Source organism: Eufriesea mexicana, unplaced genomic scaffold (assembly GCF_001483705.2).
Source record: "Eufriesea mexicana isolate 0111107269 unplaced genomic scaffold, ASM148370v2 scaffold4744748272, whole genome shotgun sequence".
In the NCBI taxonomy this organism is placed as follows: domain Eukaryota; kingdom Metazoa; phylum Arthropoda; class Insecta; order Hymenoptera; family Apidae; genus Eufriesea; species Eufriesea mexicana.
The window spans coordinates 308,336-330,682 of NW_016907930.1; the positions used below are offsets into that span (position 1 = coordinate 308,336).

At 36.2% G+C, this 22,347-nt stretch overlaps 1 protein-coding gene across 1 annotated transcript in view; it reads right to left on the bottom strand.

The window, feature by feature from the left end:
- Positions 1 to 22,347, bottom strand: part of Nox (NADPH oxidase) — a gene marked incomplete at its 5' end in the record, with an annotated part of 74,075 nt that overhangs the window by 27,267 nt on the left and 24,461 nt on the right. Inside the window, 3 exons of the mRNA XM_017897617.1 lie at positions 2,191 to 2,512; positions 7,304 to 7,497; positions 9,153 to 9,341. Of these exons, the coding sequence (XP_017753106.1) occupies positions 2,191 to 2,512; positions 7,304 to 7,497; positions 9,153 to 9,341 (705 nt within the window). The remainder of the gene's footprint in view (positions 1 to 2,190; positions 2,513 to 7,303; positions 7,498 to 9,152; positions 9,342 to 22,347) is intronic.

The window sequence follows — 22,347 nt, forward strand, 5'->3', positions numbered from 1 at the left end:
TGACATAATTTTTTATTAAACGTTTACGCACATATCACGTACGATCTAGGCTAATGTTCGAAATGGCAGCCGTGGTCGATCGATGTGAAATTTAACAGATTTGACACGATCGACGATTACGCGGGGGCTACTGTGCAACCGATGTCATTCTGTGTATATACAGAGTGTTCTAGACCCACCAGATCAATTCTGTGAAAGGAAAGGGAAATGATCTTTATGAAAAATGAACAAAATTTTAACAACTAATTCGGGTATGCTCCATCGAGTGGTGGTAATCGAAAGCTTTGGTACCGACTGGAAAGAGAATTTTTACGCCGAAAGTTAAAATTGACTTTTTTCGTTCATTCCTTTGGTTAAATTTTTCCATAGCTTTCTGTATATTTCAAACTTTCTATGCGACATGTATATACGTAAGTAGAAGATACGGATAAATCAAAATTTTGATTTTCACGTTAACAAAAAAATTAGTAAATTTACAATCTTTTCCAGTTTTCCAGTTTTTCAGTTAAGCAATGTATCGCAGCGGTCACGATATAGCTAGGTCGTAAATTCAATTGTTGAAATATAGCAAGGTTGTAGGTAAAATCCCTAAGGACCGGCACTATCGCAGCTTACCGGTTGCAGCATTTAGAATTACAATTTTGAATTCGGTAACAGAAGAAATATTCGAGTGTGTAATCATATCACTGTTCATCACTTGTCATTATGTATTTTTATATTTTGAAGTAATTATTATAATTACTATTATAATTACTTACTTTTTTCTTTTTTACTGACTTTAAAAACGTTTTCATAGAAAAATAGCTTTAGATCTACTGATCGGTTTCGAAACTTCCAACGTGTAACATCTAAAGCTGTTTAACATTAAGTAAACGTTTCAATGTTTAATGGTGTGTAAAAGTGACACATACATACGTCGTTTCTTCGTTATATTATATTTATCATTACGTTTCCTTTACTTGTATCTTTTTACCAAATTTATTAACTTTTTCTTTATCGCGAAAGTCAAAATTCCGATTTATTCGCATTTCGTATTTGAATATATACAAGCTAGGTATAGGATGTATGAAGATTAATTGTTACGGTTATTACAGCTTGATTCGATATCCGAGGATCGATAAAGATCTGTTTGAAAAGCTAGAAATAAAATAGTTCATGAGCATGATTCTCGAGGTGAAATTCCTTTTTCATCGTATTTTACTCGTCGCAAGAAGGAAAATATGTCCGAAAGTAACATTAATAGGCGAATGAACCGTTCTTCCGAAAAATAAAAAGTAAATATTGTACTTAAACTTATTACACGGAGAAGCAGCGGACTTTTATGTTTTCCAATGTCAAGTGGTTCACATGTATCGAGTTCGCATCGAATTTAGTGTTTTGGCGGAAAATATTGACCATCCAATGCATCTCCATGCGATAAGTCGAAATATTGACTTTCACATGGTTCGAGAACACGTAACATTCCATTCAGACATACTTTCCTTTTTGCAATGAGCAAAATACGATGTGACGAGAAAAAGAGTTTCACCGAGAAAATCATGATCGAGGACTATATTGCGGTTAGCTTTTTCAACGGATCTTTATCGATCTTCCAGTGTCGAATCACGCTATAATGGTCGTGACGATTAATTTTCGTACATTCCGTACAACATGCCAAAGAATTTGGCAACTAGTTTAAGAAGTACGGAGTAACGTAAGATCAGAGACACTTGAAAACTTATTTCAGGATTCGCGGAATATGTCCAGTTCTCGTTAGTAAAAGAGTTTAGAGATAAAGGGAATTTCTTTGAGCAAAAGGGACATTTTAACAAAAATGCATAATTTTGTTCGCATAGAAAGAAAATTAAAGATGTTACTAAAACATTCTCTTTTCTCTTTTCTTTTTCTCACAATTTATGTTGCGATTCTAAGAATAAACGATTAGCGATAGTAGCGATTTTCGCCGATAGCGTACACACGTGTTCATCGAGTGTTTCGAGAAAAATTTTTAATCCAATATGTTATAAATAGTTTTTGCAAACGTTTATTTAAAAATTTTCTAATGGACAAATGAATTTTCTAAATGGAGAGTATCGATCTTCGTAATACATCGATACGACGCATTGCATATGTATATAAAAGGTATTATTAATTGTAAATTTATTACGTTTTATTTACAATTATTAATTGTTAATTATTAATTATTCAAACCTTCTTGTTCTGGTGCACTGCTAATGGTGAAAGGATGCCATTCGTAACGCGCTATAACCGGAATATTGACGAAGACATAATCGCCAGGATGAAAGTAGAAATGCGAAGGTCTCTTTATAACCAAGTGTGTTACTCTCGATGGTAAGAGAAGGCCTGAACTTATGTATGTTTTCCCCAGTTGCGAGCGAGACCAGGCAATTCGATGTATTCTTTCCAGTAGGTATACGATACCTGGTCCTAAGAACCATTTCCAGAAATTCGGACCATGCAATATCATCAGTAGCCAGAATGGTATGTATAATAAGTGTGACCAGTAAAATATCTGTAAAATATTAGACGATTTATTAATTCGATATACCGTCATCACGGCTCGGGGCCTCCCAAGTTGGGGGTTTAATCAAATCTAATACCATTACGAACAAATTTCATGGAATTTGTAAGTTAGTGAACGTAAGTTAAAATAATGAAATATAATAATGAAAATATTCGAGAAATTAATGGTGAAACGAAATATTCGTGAAAGCGTAAAAAGGTCAAGGAGATAAATTATTTCATAGTCTTTCGAAGAAAACCTACGTGTTACAGGTTTACTTGAAAAAAATCACATTTCGTATGCATCAATATCGTTATAAGGAATTTTACTGCAAAGTAATATTGTTATCGATAAAATGTATGTACAATTGATATTCATGCAAAAATATCGTACCGTTTCTAAATTATATGTCACGTGATTCTCCGGGTCTGGATCAGTGGAGATCTTGTTTATGCACAATTTAAAATTATCTTTTGCAGATCTAATTCGACTCGATCTATCGATCGAAGAATATCGCGTACCGAGTTGAGCCAACGACATCGTAACACGTGAAACATGATCCGTTGAAGCGTGTTACATTGTTACTTCATATAGTCACTGACAATAAGAAAAGTCGAGAGTTCGTTTCGAAGATGAATACACTTGTGCGAATCGAAGTAAATGATCGAGAATTAGAACATTTATTAGTTTAAAGTTCTTATTAGTACTATGCTTTTACTCGATCACTCTCGGTCTTTTTTTAGGACCGCTATATTAAGCCTAATTGTGCAATTACTCCGCGGTGTACATCGGACAATGTCGGTGGTACATCAAATTTTAGTGTTCATATTTCGGGAATGGCTTACGCACATGTATTACATCTAAACAGGCTTTTGAAAACGTTTCGATGGTATATCATATATTATATGATATATAATAATATATTAAATAATGTGATAAAAAATGTGAAATTTTTCCATTTTTTCTCTGAATTTTTCAGTTTTTCATATCTTTCGTAATTCTTCTTTTAAAATTGTAAAGGCATACGTTTGGTCAAAGATGTAATGTTTCGTAATATCGAAATTTGATCCGAATGTCATTCAAAATAAAGTAATCGATTTCGTTGTTACACGAAAGTTTATTTAACGTTACTCGTCTCCAGAGTGCAAACGATTAAGGCACCCTGTGTCTATATTTCTTTTTAAGAAACTCCCATCGCCTAGTTAATTGCAGTTTAGGGTTAGCAGGGATATCGATATTTTAATCAAATTTCGCGTAATGAAACGATCAATTATTAAAGACAAGTGTATTAAAGACAAGTGAAATGGCTAATTTTAATCTCTCAATGACATTTATGCCGTTGATAATATTATGCTATGTACGTTTAAATTATTTTTCTAAATCTATCCTTTTCTTCGGGGAATTCGGTCTGATATGACCGTGAGGTATACTGTTATACTCGACTCACTGTCGCGGGACAAAACGTATCAAAGAAATTCTATTGGTTACAGCTCTGCAGGTCTAAAAATGTTAAAGTTTGGAAGATTCTGCCAATACGCACATGCGCGCGCATAGGGTGATGCATTTAAACGAGAGAATATCTAAATATATTTTTTCTTTGGAACCAAATGGCACTGTTTGTGTTATTCATCTTAGAAGATCAATTTTTCAAGAAAATTTGGGATCTATATCTTATCTATAATCTAGAGATCAAGATCTATATCTACATACATATTTTACATGTTCATCTAAATCTTTTAAATATCTTTTCTCCACATCTTCTTAAATCATGCAACTGAAATCAAATCCTTTATAAATCAACTGTTTCGATAACTTTATAAATTACGCTGTTTCGATCATTCGACATTTCATTTCATTCGATAATTTGATCATTTATATTGCTTTGAAATGATTCGGAATTATATATTGTATTCAAAATGGTAGCCATTCATGCAATAAATAAGTCTCTTTATAAATGATTTGTTCACATTTTTTAGCTTCAGTAGCATAATTGAAACACATGCTATAATAAATCTTTGCCTCGTATTCTCTGACGTTGAAAGTTTACTAAGATAAATATTTCCTATTTTTAACCATAAATAAAAATCCTAGCCCTTTGATTCTCTGATGAGATCCAAAGAGCGACCTGGTCACTCCATTCAGCTCTCTCGTCAAATTCCACCTTCGGAAAATTGCATATCAAGATGTGTTCTTGCTATTTTAGTTGGTAGGTAGATGGATACCCATTGTTTTAGAACCACGCGACTTTGCGCAACATTTAATACATTATGTACATTTAGATTCGCGTTAAAAGACTCGACAACTCTGTTGTCGACAACAACTGCGAAACAGGGATAAAGCTTCCTTTACTTTTCTTACTCATTTTGGATTATCAACGAATCGGTAATGTATATCGAGTAAGTTATGTACCAGCGATCGGTGAAAAGAATTTATTCGAAAAAAGAAATATAGAAAATTATTTAACCGATGATGTGACGATTGACAAAATCTCGATTCGACAATTTAAATAATCGGCTTTACGTAATTCCTAGAAGAGAAAAACCTTAGAAAAATTAATTCTTTTTTTATTTCCTTTTCTGAAAGTACATATTCTGGGAAATATATCTACAGACGCATATATTGCTGAATTTTTGTTGATATTTTCCATAATTTCTTCTTTAATGCTAAATGTAATACCCCGTGTAAAAAAGTGTAATAATGCAAGGATGGCGTCAATTGCTCTTTATCACTCTCAGTTTGGTACCGTCAAAGAGACAGAACTTTGTCCACGTCGTAGACGTAGCCTTCTACAAATGCTGAACTTAAAACATTCTTAGGGTAAAACATCTGCTATTGGACGATTCACATCGTCTAGGAACGTCTACGAACAAATAGTAATAATTATGGACATTGAGAAATTCGGGGAAATTTCCTTTAACCTTTAAGACGAGAATAAACCTCCTAACGTTTTTAGTTTTCGCGGAATACTTCATGTTTTTACAGAGTTTGTGTTTTTCTCGAAAACAGTGTATGATAGAGCAATTATGTTTACGGATTCGTGTTCGGAAAGGCAAACTCTACAAGAATCGTTGGATATTATAGATCAGAGTAAAAGCTCTAAAATTTATTCGAAATTTATTCGACAGTGTTATATGCATATAAATATAATATTTTTAACGTACGCATACATATACACACGTACGTATACGTATATTTATAAAATGAAAGATACACAAATAATAATATGGCTTACCGATGTATAGAAATGTGAACTAATATTATTTTTTAATTATCGAGCTGTTGACATACTCGAATGCAATATGGTAGAATGAACAATCTTTTTGGACGGAAGTTCCATTAAGTCAATGATGTGTTCTTTATTCTATACCAGTTTGTAAAATATCAAAAAATTAAATTAAATTGAAAAACTATCGAAAACTTGACATGAATTATTGTGAGAACGGTTATGTTGCGATCCATGCTTTCTTTGACTCCTTTAGTAGTGATAGTAGTTATACATGGGTAGAATACGATGCAATAAAAGAGTGAAATTTATCCTTACTCTGTTTAACAGACCTCCATCGATCCGAAAATGTAGAATCTATTATCTAAATGGATTATCTGATGGATTTGAAAAATCGAATTTTCTTCTTTCTTAATTTTTTAAAAATTCGAAGTTCGTAAATTGTTACGTCAAAGGGATATTCCATGTGAGAAGTACTCGTAGTTCGTCGACCACGTACTATAACGCAGATGAAATGGAAATATTGTTTCAAACCTATTTTACTTGTTTTACTTGTTACTCATATAAGAAAAGAGTTTTATCGAATGTAATTCAAGTTTCTTGTTCGTATATTATGTAGCGTGTAATGATCTCTGAATGTAGTCGGAGACTATGACCGCGTGAGTAACCTGCGAATGGGTTGAGAATGACACAGAGTTATATAGATGCATAGTCCGTAATTATTCGTGTTAAGTAAGAATAAGAGAAAGAAAATGAAAATTTGTGAGTGACAAAGTTAAATTTACACGGTGACAAAATAATACAAGTATTGAAAAACGTGATCGCTAGGCCAACAACTTATTTAGAACACGAAAAGGAATAACCGACAGTTTTTATAAAACGGAGGTTTCGTCGTATGAACCTGGAACGGCTGATTACGCAGTAAAGTGTAAAAAAATCTTATTTTACCGAAAAGAAAGGTTTAAGTTTTTTTTCGTTTTACGATACATCCGACTTCAAATTTTACAGAAACATTTTGCATAGAATATTCTGCGAAATTTTTAGCGTTCCATTTTTCTCATATATCAATTATCTAATTTTTCTATAGCTGTTTAACCTAGTTTTCTGTTTTGGATATAAATGATTATTTTCTGTTCAAACTGCGATCATTTCTATCATTACTAAAATTTTCGAAAACCCGTACGCTATACTTTAGATAATCAAGAAAATTTGTCTATTTTAGATTCAACTTTTTAAGTTTCAATTCGTGACAATTGTGACGGTCAACGATCAATGTTTTGTTAGAGGGGGTTGCTGCGAACAGCGAATAACTTTGTCATTTTGTAAGATTTTTAGTTTTAAAATATTGCAAAACAAAGCTGAAACTTACATTTATAATCATCGAGAACAACTACATGTTTCATTTTGTAATTAGCTATAAAGAAACAATTGTCAAGCTTTCCCTATTTTCTAACATGTCAGAGCAGTATACCCCCCGTATACCCTCACTTGTAAGGCACACCCTCTTTTTACTTATTTCACGAAATTCAGATCAGAGAATTATTATACTTTATTTATAATGAAATGTGGTTTATAACCTCGAAACATCCACCACGTCGAACAAACGGCATCGAACACACCATTATTACAACAAGAAGAATGGTAATTATGACTCCAGTAGGATTTGCCCAGCCTGCAATGAGTCCAAACAAAGCTGGACGACTTGTTAATAGCCACTCAGACATTGTATAGTTGTTGCGATTAAGAATTTCATCATACACCACGATGGTACCTGAAAACATTTAACAAAATTTTAGAACACAATTTCTCCATTAACACAACCGTTAATTGAATTTTTATAACTTTTTCATAAATTTGAGGGGAATAATTTTACATAAAATCGAATGTTTTTAACACAACGACTAATGTATCGCATCATTGGCAACACTTGGGAAGATAATATTTTAATCGTGCTCGATATAACGCCAAGAAAAGAAAAGATCGCACGATTTATGGTATATTTAGGAGGACTATATAAAATACGATATAAATTCAATTTTACTACGTATTTATTGTTGTTTGTTCATGTTATTTGATCAAGTGATATCTGAAAATACAGATGTGTTTGAAACACTGTATCTATGTAAGTGGTCTGTCTCAAAAGTAATCGAGCATTTCGATTGGTGGCTCTGATAAAAAATATGAGTAAAACGGTACGAATTTTACTAGTTTATATTATACTTCATTTTGAGAACACATGCTGTTACACTGGATTATTTGTTAATCTAAAGAGTGTTGTAAGACTTCTTTTTTGTTTTCTTCGATTTGAACGATTTCTATCCGAAAGAAGGTGGCCATCTTCATACAACTGAAAACATCGAAGGTATTCGAAAGACCGCGATCAATCGAGAAAAATACATTAAAGTATGAAATATTTTGGCATTGGTTCGAGAGGTAGGAAAATGTTATGTATGGATAACATAAATGGTGTAATTCATTGTACAATGGCATGCCAATATTGACTTACGATTTACGACAGATTCGCCATCAAACGACAAGAAACGTTTGTCGACTTAGTCGTTTTCTTTCTTTATCTTTAAACTTTATCGTTTATCGAATTGTACTAAATACATCGATGTATTATATTCTTTCTCGATCCTTTTGCGAATTTTATAAAATGAGTATTCCAGCACAGTCGTTTATATATTTATAAGTAACTTTAATATACGCGATAATAAACATTTAGCAAACTTGTTTCTTAGGATCGATCGAATGATATCCAAATATCGTTAAAAATGTACAATTGCTAGAACAACGCAAACTATACGGTTTTGTAAAAGCTGCGGATTGATACGAAATCTTCATCGTCACATGGTTTCAACGCGTATTGATCGTTTAAGAATCTATTTAGATACGTTTATACATGTATGTGTAAATATTTCCTCGAAGAAATAGAAACATTTGGTCTTTAGTCTTATTCGTCGAGAATTTTTATGAAAAGTAATTGCGTATGCATAGCATGAAAAATAAACTATATTTGGAAGTAAAAACTATATTAGTTGCTTCTCGTGATAATCACTTTCATTTTTAAAAATTCGATCTAAGATATCTCTTATAAATACGTACTTTATCGTTATTGGGATAGACCACCTACATATACGTATATATGTGTATACAGGATGATTCGTTCGATAGTGGACCGAAAGAGAATATCATCGCACAAACGCAGGTAAATATTGCCAAGTAGGTGGCCAATATGCTTACACGATGATCCGACAAATGTGTGCAGCGATTACATTTGTGTGCGATCGGAGAAGTTTCAAGTGTCGTGGTTTCTACCAGCGAGCAGATCATCCTGTACTTTTACAAACTTTTTCCATTTATCGGAAAGGGAATTTGCATTTGGCTTTATTTTATGTATTATAAAATAATAATGTAGTATAGTACCAAAATTAAGAAGATGCATCGATGTGTGAATTATGCTGAGCACACCAATTAGAACTCCAGTCACTTTGTGAAGGTAGATGTGTTGATCCAATGGCAGTACAGAATTGAAACCATGAGTTCGTAAAAAGGTAATGCATTGGCGTAACATAAGGACCAAGATGAAGCAGCAGTTAAAATTCAAACACTGACCTATTAAAATTACGAGATACCTTTAGTCATTTATAATACTATTCGTAGAGACATCCTCTGTAGGATGTATATAAATATTTTTCAAGTATTTCTTGTATTACTTAATATTGCTTATCTGCTTTTTCTCAGAAATGTCACGGTATGAAATAATCGTGCTTATGTTTCTATCAGCTTGGGTGAATTTCTTGTGAGATTTATAGGTATGAAATTGAACTTTTCAAAGATAAAGAATTTTTCAAATAACGAAACAGTTTCGTAGAATTTGAGATTTCTGAACTCTAATTTTGTTATCGCGTGTTAATTCAGTTATTTATATATAAAAAATCAACATTTATTCAATCGCAATATTTTATGATACATAATGTAAACAACCGTATACTAATAAGGCTCTGGTCGATTAATTTGCATATAATTTAAGTATATTAAATTACGTCTCGATAAATATTCAGATATTTAATATATCCAGATGTAGTAGTAGTAATAAAAATAACAAGAATAATAATAATAAAAGATATTACATATATAAAGTCAACACTGAAATCAGAACATTCCTAATAGAATTGTAGCGACCATCATTCTCACCCTCACCGCTAGGTGGATTCCGACTTCGAGGACTTTCTCGCAAATCCTCGGAAAACCTTTCAATCCAATATATATAACTTTTCGTCCTTCCAATAGTATCCCAGTGTCTAAGGCAACTTTTTCCTAGACCTTCGTGAGTGTCGGACGTACAGGCCCAAAATCCTCCGCAGTCGTCGAGAAGCCCCTTAACGTTTATAAACCCTTATAATTAAACGCGTATACCTGAAGTAGTTGTACGTAAGTGTAATATCATTCTAGAGTGCTGCATCTACATTAATAATATCAAGATTAGACAATATATCAAGTACACAATGGTGTAATCCCTTGGAGTCAGTGTAGAATAAATTAAAGACACTAACACGGAGTAACATAATATGTGAAAATAAAAACATAGATGCAGTACTAAAAATAATAAAAGAGAAAGGACTCACACAAAAGCGCGCGCATTAACAAGATTAATGTCCAGATAAAAAACACGGCTAAATTAAAAATTTGAAGAACAGCTATGGAAAGGAAGAAATCGACAGACATGCCGCCAATCAAAAAAGCAGCCCCTACAAACATAATGAAAGTAGAAAATGAGAAAGCAGCATCTCTGCAAGACGATGATTTGTTAAAAATCATCGACAAATTAAATAAAACTATTGAGTTGTTCTCGAAGGAATTGGAGGAAGAGCGAGCGAAGAACAACGGGGGAAATCCCAGTCCTGCGTTTCCCAGCCACACCGAGCCGCCAAGCCAGGTATCCAGGCCGAAGGAGAAACTCGCAACCAAGGAAGATATGACACCGATCGAGGACAAAGAAAAGTGGACAAAAGTCGAGCCAACCAAGAGATCCCGACCGAACCAGCCCCTGAATCCAGCGGCCAGCAGCAGCACCAGCTACCATCAGCAGCCCCGAAGGACGGATGCACCACCACTTCCATCATCGACTAGAAAGATGAAGACGATGAACGACATCTTCGAGCAACGAAGCTCACCGAACGGGACCGACAACCAGGTAAGGAGCACAAGACCTCCTCCCATAACAATAATCAACACACAATGTAAAAAGACCATCGAGATAGTATCGAAAATAACCAAAGATTTCTTCACAAAAAAAGTTACAAACAGTAAGCACCTTTTACACGTGAACACGATCGCCGCGCATAAATCGGTATGCGATCTTCTAAAAAAAAAAGACAATATCAAATTCTTCACATACTCACCGAAAGGCACACGAAATATGTTAATCCTATTAAAAAACCTAGACGGCGACTTTGAGCCGGAAAAGTCCTGAACGAGTTGCGTTCGAAAAGCATTCCAGACGTGCAGTTCCAAGCTGTAAAAAAATTCGAAACGAGGAAGTCAATTCTCGAAGGTAGAAACCTACCAATCTACATAGTACAGCTGTCTTCTGACAGCAAAATAGATAATTTAAAGCAAACGAAATTTGTACTCCATTCCCTGATACATTGAGAAAGGATATTAAAAAAAGATCGTGTGCAGTGTAAAAGGTGCCAGAGGATAGGTCACATCGCCCTAAACTGTAATTTAGATTATAGATGTGTAGCGACCATCATTCTCGCAGTTAAGCGAAACGAAATTAAATCCTCGACACAGAATTGTGTTTGAGAATTACAATTTCGTTCGAAACGATAGATTTAACGCTAAACAGGGCGGCGGAACGGGCATCGTCATACGTAAGGACATAAAATTCAGACACATTTGCCTAGACCACGAAACGACAGACAGAAGTTTCGAATCAACAGTTATACAGATAAAACTTCAAGGCGCGGTCAAGCTATTCATAATCGCAGGGTACGCAGTGCGCAATGGTAACAAAGAGTTTAAGGTAGAGTTTAAATCGCTATTTAGGCAGCTTGAATTATATAGAGCCAATAATTATTTTATCCTAGCCGGTGACCTGAACGCGAAACATCACTCCCGGGGTAATGCCACAAACAATAGCAGAGGGACACAACTGAACGTGTGGGCCCTCGAAAACTATACCCTATATCGACTCTCTTCATCCACAGAATAGCAATTCCATCCTATCCAAAAATCGGGGCCTTCATAGACCTCTGCTTAGCGGATAGTCGCATTATATTCCATAAGACACCCAGCCACCACACCCTAGACTCGTTCGAATATGATAGCGACCATCGAGCAGTGTTAATAGAAATATCGATACCCTCGATGGGAACGCTAGAAATAGACGAATCAATCATCCCGGACCGATACAACTTCCACAAAGCCGATTGGACTAAATTCGCAGAATACTTAACTAAGACTGACATCCCAGACGTTCCGAACAACAGAAATTTAAACATAGAGGAAATAGACACCCTTCTCGACAAATTAAACAGCAAAATTATCAGCGCAATGGACTCTACTATTCCACGCATAGCAAACAGCAACACGACGGACAAATACCTCACTCCTTGCATCAAACAGTTACGCAGACAAAAATGTCAGATCATCGAGCGACTCAATAGACTCACGAGCCTCGAATCGTACACAAGTAGAAACGATACGGCAATAGTAGCATTCAAAGACTCTCTAAAAAAAATCAGATACGATATTAAGAAAGCTTTCCACGATTCGGTGAATAACTTCTGGAAAAAGAAAATTTCCAGTATCTCACCGCGTCAATCGTCGAAATTATTTTCCGGCCATCAATAGTATATTCCGACCGAAGGAGGCAAGAGCCATAGGAACCTTAAAAATTCCTATGGCAAATGCACACCTCCTTCGAGACACAAACGTACGATTCGACACTCGCCAGACAGACGTTCTTATTACTGACACACAACATAAACTAAACGTACTTGGTAACCACTTCGAATCGATGCAAACGCAAAACATGCACATGAGAAAAGGCCAACTTTCTTGCATCATTCGACAGAAAACCGACAAACTTAGAGAGGACATTTTGGAAGACCGACTCAACGACAAGACTGTCTGCACGTTCGACAACGACAACACGGCGGACGAACCAAACAACACACGCGTGCCCTCGGACTATTTCACCTCATTCATAGAACTGAAACTAAAGTTCAAAAAACTAAATAACAAAAAATCCTCCAGTTTCGACAACATTCCTAATATTGAACTCAAAAACCTGCCATTGCAGTACGTATATAATTACTCGATCCTATTCAATAATTGCTTGAATAGAAAGTATTTTCTCACCGCTTGGAAAACAGCGAAATTAATTACAATAAAGAAAAAAGGCAAAGAGGGAAGTAATCCAACGGATTGCCGACCTATTAGCCTTCTAGCGAATATTAGCAAAGTTTTCGAAACTGTCATAAACAAAGCACTGACGACGTATTGTGACGAAAATGACATTATCCCAGAGACACAATTCGGGTTCAGGTATCAACATTCGACAATATACGCGATTTCCAAATTCACATCCGAAATTTGTTGGGCGAGAAACGCCGACGAATGCGTAGGCGCGGACCTTGTAGACCTGGAGAAAGCTTTTGACACGGTGTGGCTGGACGGTCTCTTCTTCAAACTCCTGAGGAGGAACTTTCCGCCGCATCTTGTCAAAATGATCTGGGACATGCTAGATGGGAAAAAATTTCTCGTCACGGATCACAATTGCTCGTCTACGAAAACCTTTGACATTGAGAATGGCTTGCAACAAGGCACTGTCAATTCCCCCATCTTGTTTAGCATATACATAAGCGATTTACTCCGTATGTTCAACCTAAATAACGACCCCAACAAATTCGCAATAGCCTTCGCCGATCATTTGCTAATTTACATAAAAGATAGCAGACTATCAAAATTAAAAGCGCGATTATATGACATTTTTGAAAGAATCCAAGATTACTTCCACACGTGGAAGTCAAAAATCAACACCGATAAATGTGAAACGATTTTGTTCCGGCCATGCATATCACAGATTTTGAACGTCAACAATAACCATGTCCAAACGCAGATCGAGAAAGCCCATAAGGCATTCGACAGTCACAAACGTCTGTCTTATTCAAAACTACTAAGCGCGGAAACAAAGATTATTTGCTACAAAACACTTGTAAGACCGATACTGACATATGGCTGCCCCATATGGTTCAACGTATCGGCAAGTACAATAGAGAAACGGAGGATTTTCGAGAGAAAATGCCTCCCTAACAGGCCCTGTCTTAGACCGGGATACTATTGGAGGATCGGGAAATGATATGTATAGGAATATGAGATTTTCCGAGGAACTTGCGAGAAAGTCCTCGAAGTCAGAATCCATCTGGTAGCGAGGGTGAGAATGATGGTCGTTACAGTATGCTTAAATATCCCATTTTATTCATTGTTTCTGTTGTAAATTTTAAACTTCCTAACCCGTAGTAATTGATACATTCCCAAACCATAATGACCACCACCGTATTTGACTGTTGAGCGAGCATTTTTAGGATCCATTTCTTCGTTTGATTTTCGCCATACTTTCGTGTAATCATCAGACCTCCAAATATTTAATTTACTCTCGCCACAAAATATAACATCTCTCCAAAATTCTCCAGATTTTGAAATAAATTGTTTTGCAAAATCCAAACGTTTTCTTCGATTTACTGCAGTAACGTATAGTTTCCTACTAGGTGTGCGTCCATTTCATGGATACTTCCGCAATATTCTACGGACTATCTCATTAGAAACAGTTTTATTACAAAAATGCTGGACCTGGACATTAATTCGAGGGGCACTGATTCTTGAATTTTGTTTCACATTTTGAACAATAAAACGTTTTTCTGATGAATTTAAAACTTTTTTCCTCCCACGCCCATATGCGTTTTCAATTCTACCTTCATTTTCAAATCTTTTAATAATATTTCGAACGATTGAAAAATTTTTCTTTATGATATTTCTAATTTCTATATATGATTTTCCAGTTTTCCAGTAATGAGTTACTAAATTTCTTATATCTAACTTAGTTTTTTTACCTTTTATCGCCATAGTAGAACGTGTAATCAAATATATCGGAATAGTCTGATTTAATTGTTTTTTGTATTAGAATATGTTAAGTGTGCCAATAATTTTGTGACTCACTGTGTGTATATCTGTGAGACCTTGAAATGCTTTTATCGATGATCATACTCTTATTAATAGTGTAAGAATAAAAGTCTTCAGCATGGATGGCGTGTATATGTGTATTTAGTGGAAAAAATGTTTATGCTAAAGTGTCGATTGCGAGCGAGAAGTGAGTCTAGGAGTAAATCTAGGAATGCACTTGAAGATTTGGTGTACATGGCGTCATGGGTCGAGGTTGCGCGTTGTGCTGTTAACTGTGAGGTCGAGAAAGCGTATAAAGATGCGAGAAAGGTCAGAATGAACCAGCGAGTGTTAGATATGATAGTTTACGGTTCAATTATACTCTTATTATAACTTATAGATATTGCGTGTTTTTCTTTCATATCCGAGACCTCAAATTACGCGACTGAAAGTTATTCGTTACTTATAAATGACGATATTCGAGAGAAAAATATTCATTATTCGCGAAAGTTTGTAAAAAATTTATTCAATTATGATATGTAGAGTCACACGGTCTCTACTCGCTGGAGAGTACCTCGGAATACTCAAATTCACTGCGGTCTGTATTTTGCAATCACAACTCTCGGTCTCAACTCTCTCAAAGACTACCTCAACTCTCTAATGACTATCTCAAAACTCTCCCTATCTTCCAGAGCGGGCCCTTTTAAGCCGAAGGAGGAGAAAACTCCCCCCACGTAACGCTCTAGGTTGGAAGGCATTCCTCCTTCGGGTTAGGCTCTCCGAAGGGTCACCCACGCGGGGACCCTTCCCGAGAGGTGCCCAGGGACGCGTCACCCCCAGTTTACAATGGGGAAAACCGGGGTTGAGCGAGGCTACCTCACATGGCTTGGCCCCAACTTCTCCAGACTCGTCTGGCCTCCAGACGCTAACCGGGCCTCTATACCTGGGGAAGTTAAAAAATATCCTACAGATATTTGTTATTCAAAGACGCTCATTGTCAGTGACGGGTTCGCCGATAATGTAGGATTGGCATTTACAAAGGAGCGACAAATCATTCAACATAATTTATTGTGAAAATATAAATTGCTACTCGATCAGTGCATACACAAAATCGTCTTGACACACTCTCGCACTCTCATTCTAACACTGTAGAACAACATTGATTTCATACTACGCATTGCTAAACGTTCGAAGGTTTTCGAAGCGTTTTCCGAAATCGTTCGTCCTTTGTTCATTATTATCTGTGTAAGATACTGCTGACAGTTGGGTCGATGCAGTTGCCGACAGACGGATGGCGGCGACTTTGTTTCCGCGATAGTTCTTCATCGTTATGAGACGATGTGAAGCTTCCTTTTTAATAATATAAAATATATGAAATTTTTGTTCGATACTTTGAATAACATGTTCTATTCGTTTCTTCTATTTTTCTACTGTAATCTGCTCTAAGGCTCTGGAAAATAAATCTTTTACATCTGCAAATTTAAAGTATGTATTTTTCATGGTGATATAATTTTTAATATGCGAGTAAATTATCTTTGTGAGATTTAACTCGCAGTAATAGGATAACAGTTATGTAACACTTCTTTTTCTTCTTTCGGGATTATTTCACGTCGCATCGACATCATGGTCTTTAGCGACGTTTTACGGTTCTATTTCTTTATATTATTGTCTATAGATTTTGTGTCACAGATTCTTTGTTGAATTTCAAGGTGTCCCTTATATGATCCTTTGATGTTAGGGCCTTATCTGGTTTGATGCCATAAGTTTATCGGTACTGATCAAATCCTCTGCACTCGTATAGAATGTGATATCGTTAATCGTATGTTTCCATAGGTGTTGTAGTTGGGTGGGACTGTTTTGTCAAGGATATAATCGTAAGTAGTCTTTCTATGGCCACTTCTTAGCCAGGGTATTATATTAGGTGAAGTAAAAAGGAATCCATTATTTTTGCATGAAATTGAATGCAAAAGTAATGGATTTCTTTTTACTATACCTAATATAATGAAAGACGAAGTAAGTTAACAATGTTGGCCATCACCTAAATATTCCAGTATTTGTATTTATAAGAAGAAATCCATTATTTTTGCATTCAATTTCATGCAAAAATAATGGATTTCTTTTTACTTCACCTAATATGTAGTATTTTCTTTGTTGGCAATGGAGCTGATGTTTATTGGCATGAAAAAATCAGTCGTGTATTGTCGAGTATATTAGTTGTTTTTCATTTTTTCTTCTTCCATCCTTCTCTTTATTTGAGTGCTTTATATACTTTATAAAATCTTGGATAGGGATTAGGGCGTGTGGTTCAATTTGCGGAGGTATGGAATTTACAGTTTTCCCAGCAGCCGCGTCTGTTGATTCGTTATCGGGTATGGCCTGGTGGGATCAGATTCAAGCGATGGTGATTTTTGTGTCCTTGTTCCAGGTCGCGAGATCGCTGGAGATTTTATGAAATTTTTTGACGATTTAGTATTTGTTCCTTTTGTTTGTAATTGTATTAAACGTATCGAACAATTCCAGGCGATCGAGGACTGCGTAAGTTTCGGTTGAACAAATTGATATTGATTTCGGGAGATGTTTTTATAATTGTTTGCTTTCTTTCTAAACTTACTCTAGTGTTCTACTCTGCTGATTCCGAATTTCAATTTGTCAGCGAGGTGTTTATATTTGTTGGAACTCCAAGAAGCTATTTTTCCATGGTTTCATTCTATTATTCGAAAGGTCCCTATGCCTTGTAATCATTTTTTTATTTTCACGTAAGATGAATTAGGGAGTTTCGGCTTCTTTTAGTATGGATTATTAAATTTATCGTGGAATAAATAATGATAAGCGAGGTTTATGGTCTAGAGGCGACTTTCGCTGCGTTTTTTATATCGAAGTATTTTCTTCGTAGTTTTAGCAGCATTTCTTTCATCTCAAAGATAATACCACTTATCGGGCATGCATGGTGTGTGTGTATGCAAATTTTTAAAGCTGAGTTATGAACAGATTCGCTTTCGCGTTCTTCAGATTTCGTGTCGAAGAAACTCGGCGCATTTGACCGTTACAGACACAACTGACGGCGCGCTCACAATCTGCTGAAACGCGCTTATTTTTAATGCTACACGCTGTGCAATTCCGTAAGTTACGTTGTGACAACTTCACTAGACCAAACGTATTTTCGTTTAAACAAAGACGTTGAAATGAGCGCTATAGAAGTCTTCGGCTTTTCTCGACACATAATCGAAGGAGCGTGACCGCGCTTTTTGGCGTTTTGCGACCGCGTTGTTTGAAAACCTTCTGGTACGTAAACGGTTAAGGATATGTTGTTTCATCGAATTATAGACTGGGAAACAATAGTTTATTTTAGGTCGAATTACTGCTTTATATATTTTCAAGAGTTTTGACAAATATTTTTTTATTATATTTAGCCTTTTCATAGGATTATTTTTTATATATTTCAAGCGAGATATGGATCCTTTTATTCGGGTTACAAATTTGACATCTATATTTCCTATTCGTACGCCGAGTGACGCTGCGATGCGTCGGTGAGTTTTGTTCCCTCCAAGATAGAATAGCTCGCGTCTTTTCTGGAGGAAGCTTCAGGCCTGATTTTTTGGACCATTTCTGAAGCAGGTTTAAGGTGTTGTGTTTTAGTGGAGCTATTTTTGCCGTTATATGTTAGCCTTGCATTATCAGCGAATAGGTGTACATTGGTTGAGGGCTTAATGCCTTCTATGATGTTATTTATCCTTTTGCACTCCAGTAGTGCCACTATGACGAAATTGGTAAACTGCGATTTACTATTTGTTCCTGTGTTCACCAAAGGAAATAAAAAAAGTAAATAAGTCTATTTTACGAAGTACCATGCAGATGTCTTTAATTCCTTTCTTTTTTTGAAACAAAAATTTTAATTTCAGAATATATTCTATTAGAAAAATCTTTTTAAAATGATTGCTCGACCTAAGCAAAAATGCATGGAGTGCAAAGGGTTAAACATAATGTGACACTTAACACTGATCTTTCGGGTGCAGCGCGATTTGTTAAAAAATTTGTTATAAATGGTATCACGTGTCTATTTATATTTATTTCAATAAGGTACTTTATAATGTTTTGTGGTGTCTCCTTTCTTTTGGAAAGCATTGCATACGTTAGTCGTTATATTTGTTAACATATCCGTGGTTGAACAATGCTTTCGAAAATCATGTTGAATTGTCGTTAGTAATTTATTCTTGGAACCCGGACGTTGAGAACTTTATAGACCAATTAATCTTTTCTAATATATTTCGGAACGCTTCTATACACAATACGAATTCTGCAACGAGGCTACGTCAGAAAATAGGATAACCATCAATCAGCGGAGAAGAATAAGAACTGTCCTCGTACAGTTTTTAGACGTGCTCACATATTCTTACTTTTTGGAGGGGTAAAAATGATCATTGGCTCTTAGTCAAGGTAGGAATGAGTAAGATCCTTTGAACCCGACATTGGCCTGCCTTTGTCAGCTACGTTCTTTTAATTACTAAGAGTGAATATAATGTTAACCAACTTAATGTCGATCATTCAACATTATTTGTTTTCAAGAACCATCCTAATCTTTTAACGATTATTTTTTCTAAGAGTGTGCACATTACGTTAGTCAACGCTATTGGGAGATAGCTTTCTGATTTATGTTTATTTTTACTTAGTTCGAGAATTAGAACGACTATTGCTTTTCTACAGCTCTTCGGAGAAACTCTGTTAAACCATATACATTTGAATATTTTTAAAAGATAAACACTTTTGCATTGACCTTCGTGAGTGTCGGACGTACCTGCTGATCCTCCGCAGCTCGAAGCCCTTATCCAAGCGAATAAATCTGGAGCATACCAAGAGTGAAAACACCTACACCTGTGTAATGATATTATAACCCAAACGAAAAATATTCAATCGATCAAATATACAAGGGAATAGTCTCTTGGACACGGTGGTAAGGAAACCCGAAATCGTTTTGAACGAGCTCCGCTCGAAGAATATTTCCGACGTCCAATTCCAAACGGTGAAAAAGTTTGAAACGCGGAAGTCGTTACAAGAGGGGAGAAAGCTCCCAATTTATATAGTCCAGCTTCTGACAGCAAAATAAACAATTTAAAGCAAGTAAAAGTCACACTTCATTCCCTAATTTATTGAGAAAAGATATTAAAAAAGGATAGAGTATAGTGCAAAAGGTGCCAAAGAATAGGCCTCATTGCGCTGAACTGCATCCCGCGCCCTGCAAGGGATGCCCAGAACTAAATTTATTGAGAAAAGATATTAAAAAAGGATAGAGTATAGTGCAAAAGGTGCCAAAGAATAGGCCACATTGCGCTGAACTGCAAGAAATAAAGAAAAAAATTGAGGAAAAAAACATCAGGACAGAAAGAAAAAGGAAGGAGCGACCCATAAACAAATCGGTCAACCCGACCATCTCGTACAGCGCAATCCTTACAGGTTGACAAACAGACGCAGACGCAGGCTGAAACTCACACGCACACGCCAACGCGGAAACGAACAAACAGGCACAAGACAGTACGACTAATACATTTAACGCGACGCTACTAGGCGAAATAAGACAGATGACGAATTCGATAAATCACCAGATTGCGCGAATAGCTGGAAGCGTTGAAATCAATAGTAATAAAATCAACTTCATAGCAGAATCACTTGGAATAGACTTCTAATGGCTACTTCCGGAATAGTACAGACGTACATGGCCAACAAACTCTCGCTGACAAGACTAAACATCATATTGATTAATGTAAATTGAATAATAACGAACGAAAGGTGGGCCTCTCTCCTGGATTGTCTCGAGGACCGAAGGCCGGACATAGTGCTACTCTGCGAAACGAAATTGAATCCTCGACATAGAATCGGGTTCGAAAATTACAATTTTGTTCGAAACGATAGATATAATGCTAAACAGGCTGGAGGAATGGGCATCGTCATTTGTAAAAACATTAAATTCAGACACGTTTGCTTAAACCACGAAACGACAGACAAAAGCTTCGAATCGACAGTTATAGGAATAAAACTTGAAGGCGATGCCAAGCTATTCGTAATCGCGGGGTACACGACGAGAAATAGTAGGAAAGAATTTATGGTAGAATTTAAATCCCTGTTTAGGCAGCTCGAGTTGCACAGGGCCAAACATTATTATATACTAGCTAGCGACCTGAACGCGAAACACCACTCCGGGGGTAACGCTATAAACAATAGTAGAGGAATATCCTTGAACAATTGGACCCTTGAAAACCATATCCCATACCGCCTCTCCATCCACAGGACAGCAGTCCCATCCTATCCACAAAGTAACTCATTCCTAGACATTTGCTTAGCGGACAACCGCATTAAATTCTATAGTACACCCAGTCACGACACACTTGACTCGTTTGAATATGATAGCGACCATCGAGCAGTGTTGATAGAAATATCGATACCCTCGATGGAAACGCCAAAAATAGACGAATCGGTAACCCCGGACCGATACAACTTCTGTAAAGCTGACTGGACGAAATTTACAAAATGCCTAATCAACGCCGACATCGCTGACGTACCAAACAACAGAAATTTAAAAATAGAAGAAACAGACGATTTCCTGGACAAACTGAACACCGACATAAACAGAGCCATAGCTTGCACGATTCCTCGCGTAAAAGATAGTAACACAACGGACAAATACATCACTCCGCGCATTAAACAGCTACGCGCACAAAACAGTCTCATAATCACGCGACTGAACAGAAACGATACCTTAATAGCATCGCTTAAAGGCTCCCTCAAAGACACTAGATACGAGCTTAAGAAAGCATTCCACGAATCGGAAAACACCTTCTGGAATGACACGGTTTCAAAAATATCTCCGCGTCAACACTCTTCCTTTCTCGCGATCAATAGTATATTCAGGCTGAAGAAGGCAAGCACCATAGGAACCTTAAAAATTCCTGTGACGATCGCATACCTCCTTCGGGATACAAACGTACGATTCGATACTCGTCAGACGGATGCGCGATGAAACATTCTCATCACGGAGACAGAACACAAACTGAACGTCCTCGATAGGCATTTTCAATCGGTGCATATGCAAAACTAATACATGGGTAAAGAACAGCTTTCCGACATTATCGGACAAAAAATAGACAAATTTAAACAGGAAATCGTGGAAGATCGACTTAACAAGACAGTATGTACATTCGACAGCGACAATACGGCATTCCAATCAAAGTCTCACGCGTACCCATGCACTATTTCACATCGTCCACCGAACTAAAACTCACATTCAGAAAACAGTAAAAAATCCTCCAGTTTTGACAATGTGCCTAATATCGCTCTTAAAAATTTACCGTTGCTATATGTTTACAATTACGCGATTCTTTTCAATAATTGCTTAAACAGGAAGTATTTTCCCACTACCTGGAAAACCGCTAAGCTAATTACTATAAAAAAGAAAGGGAAA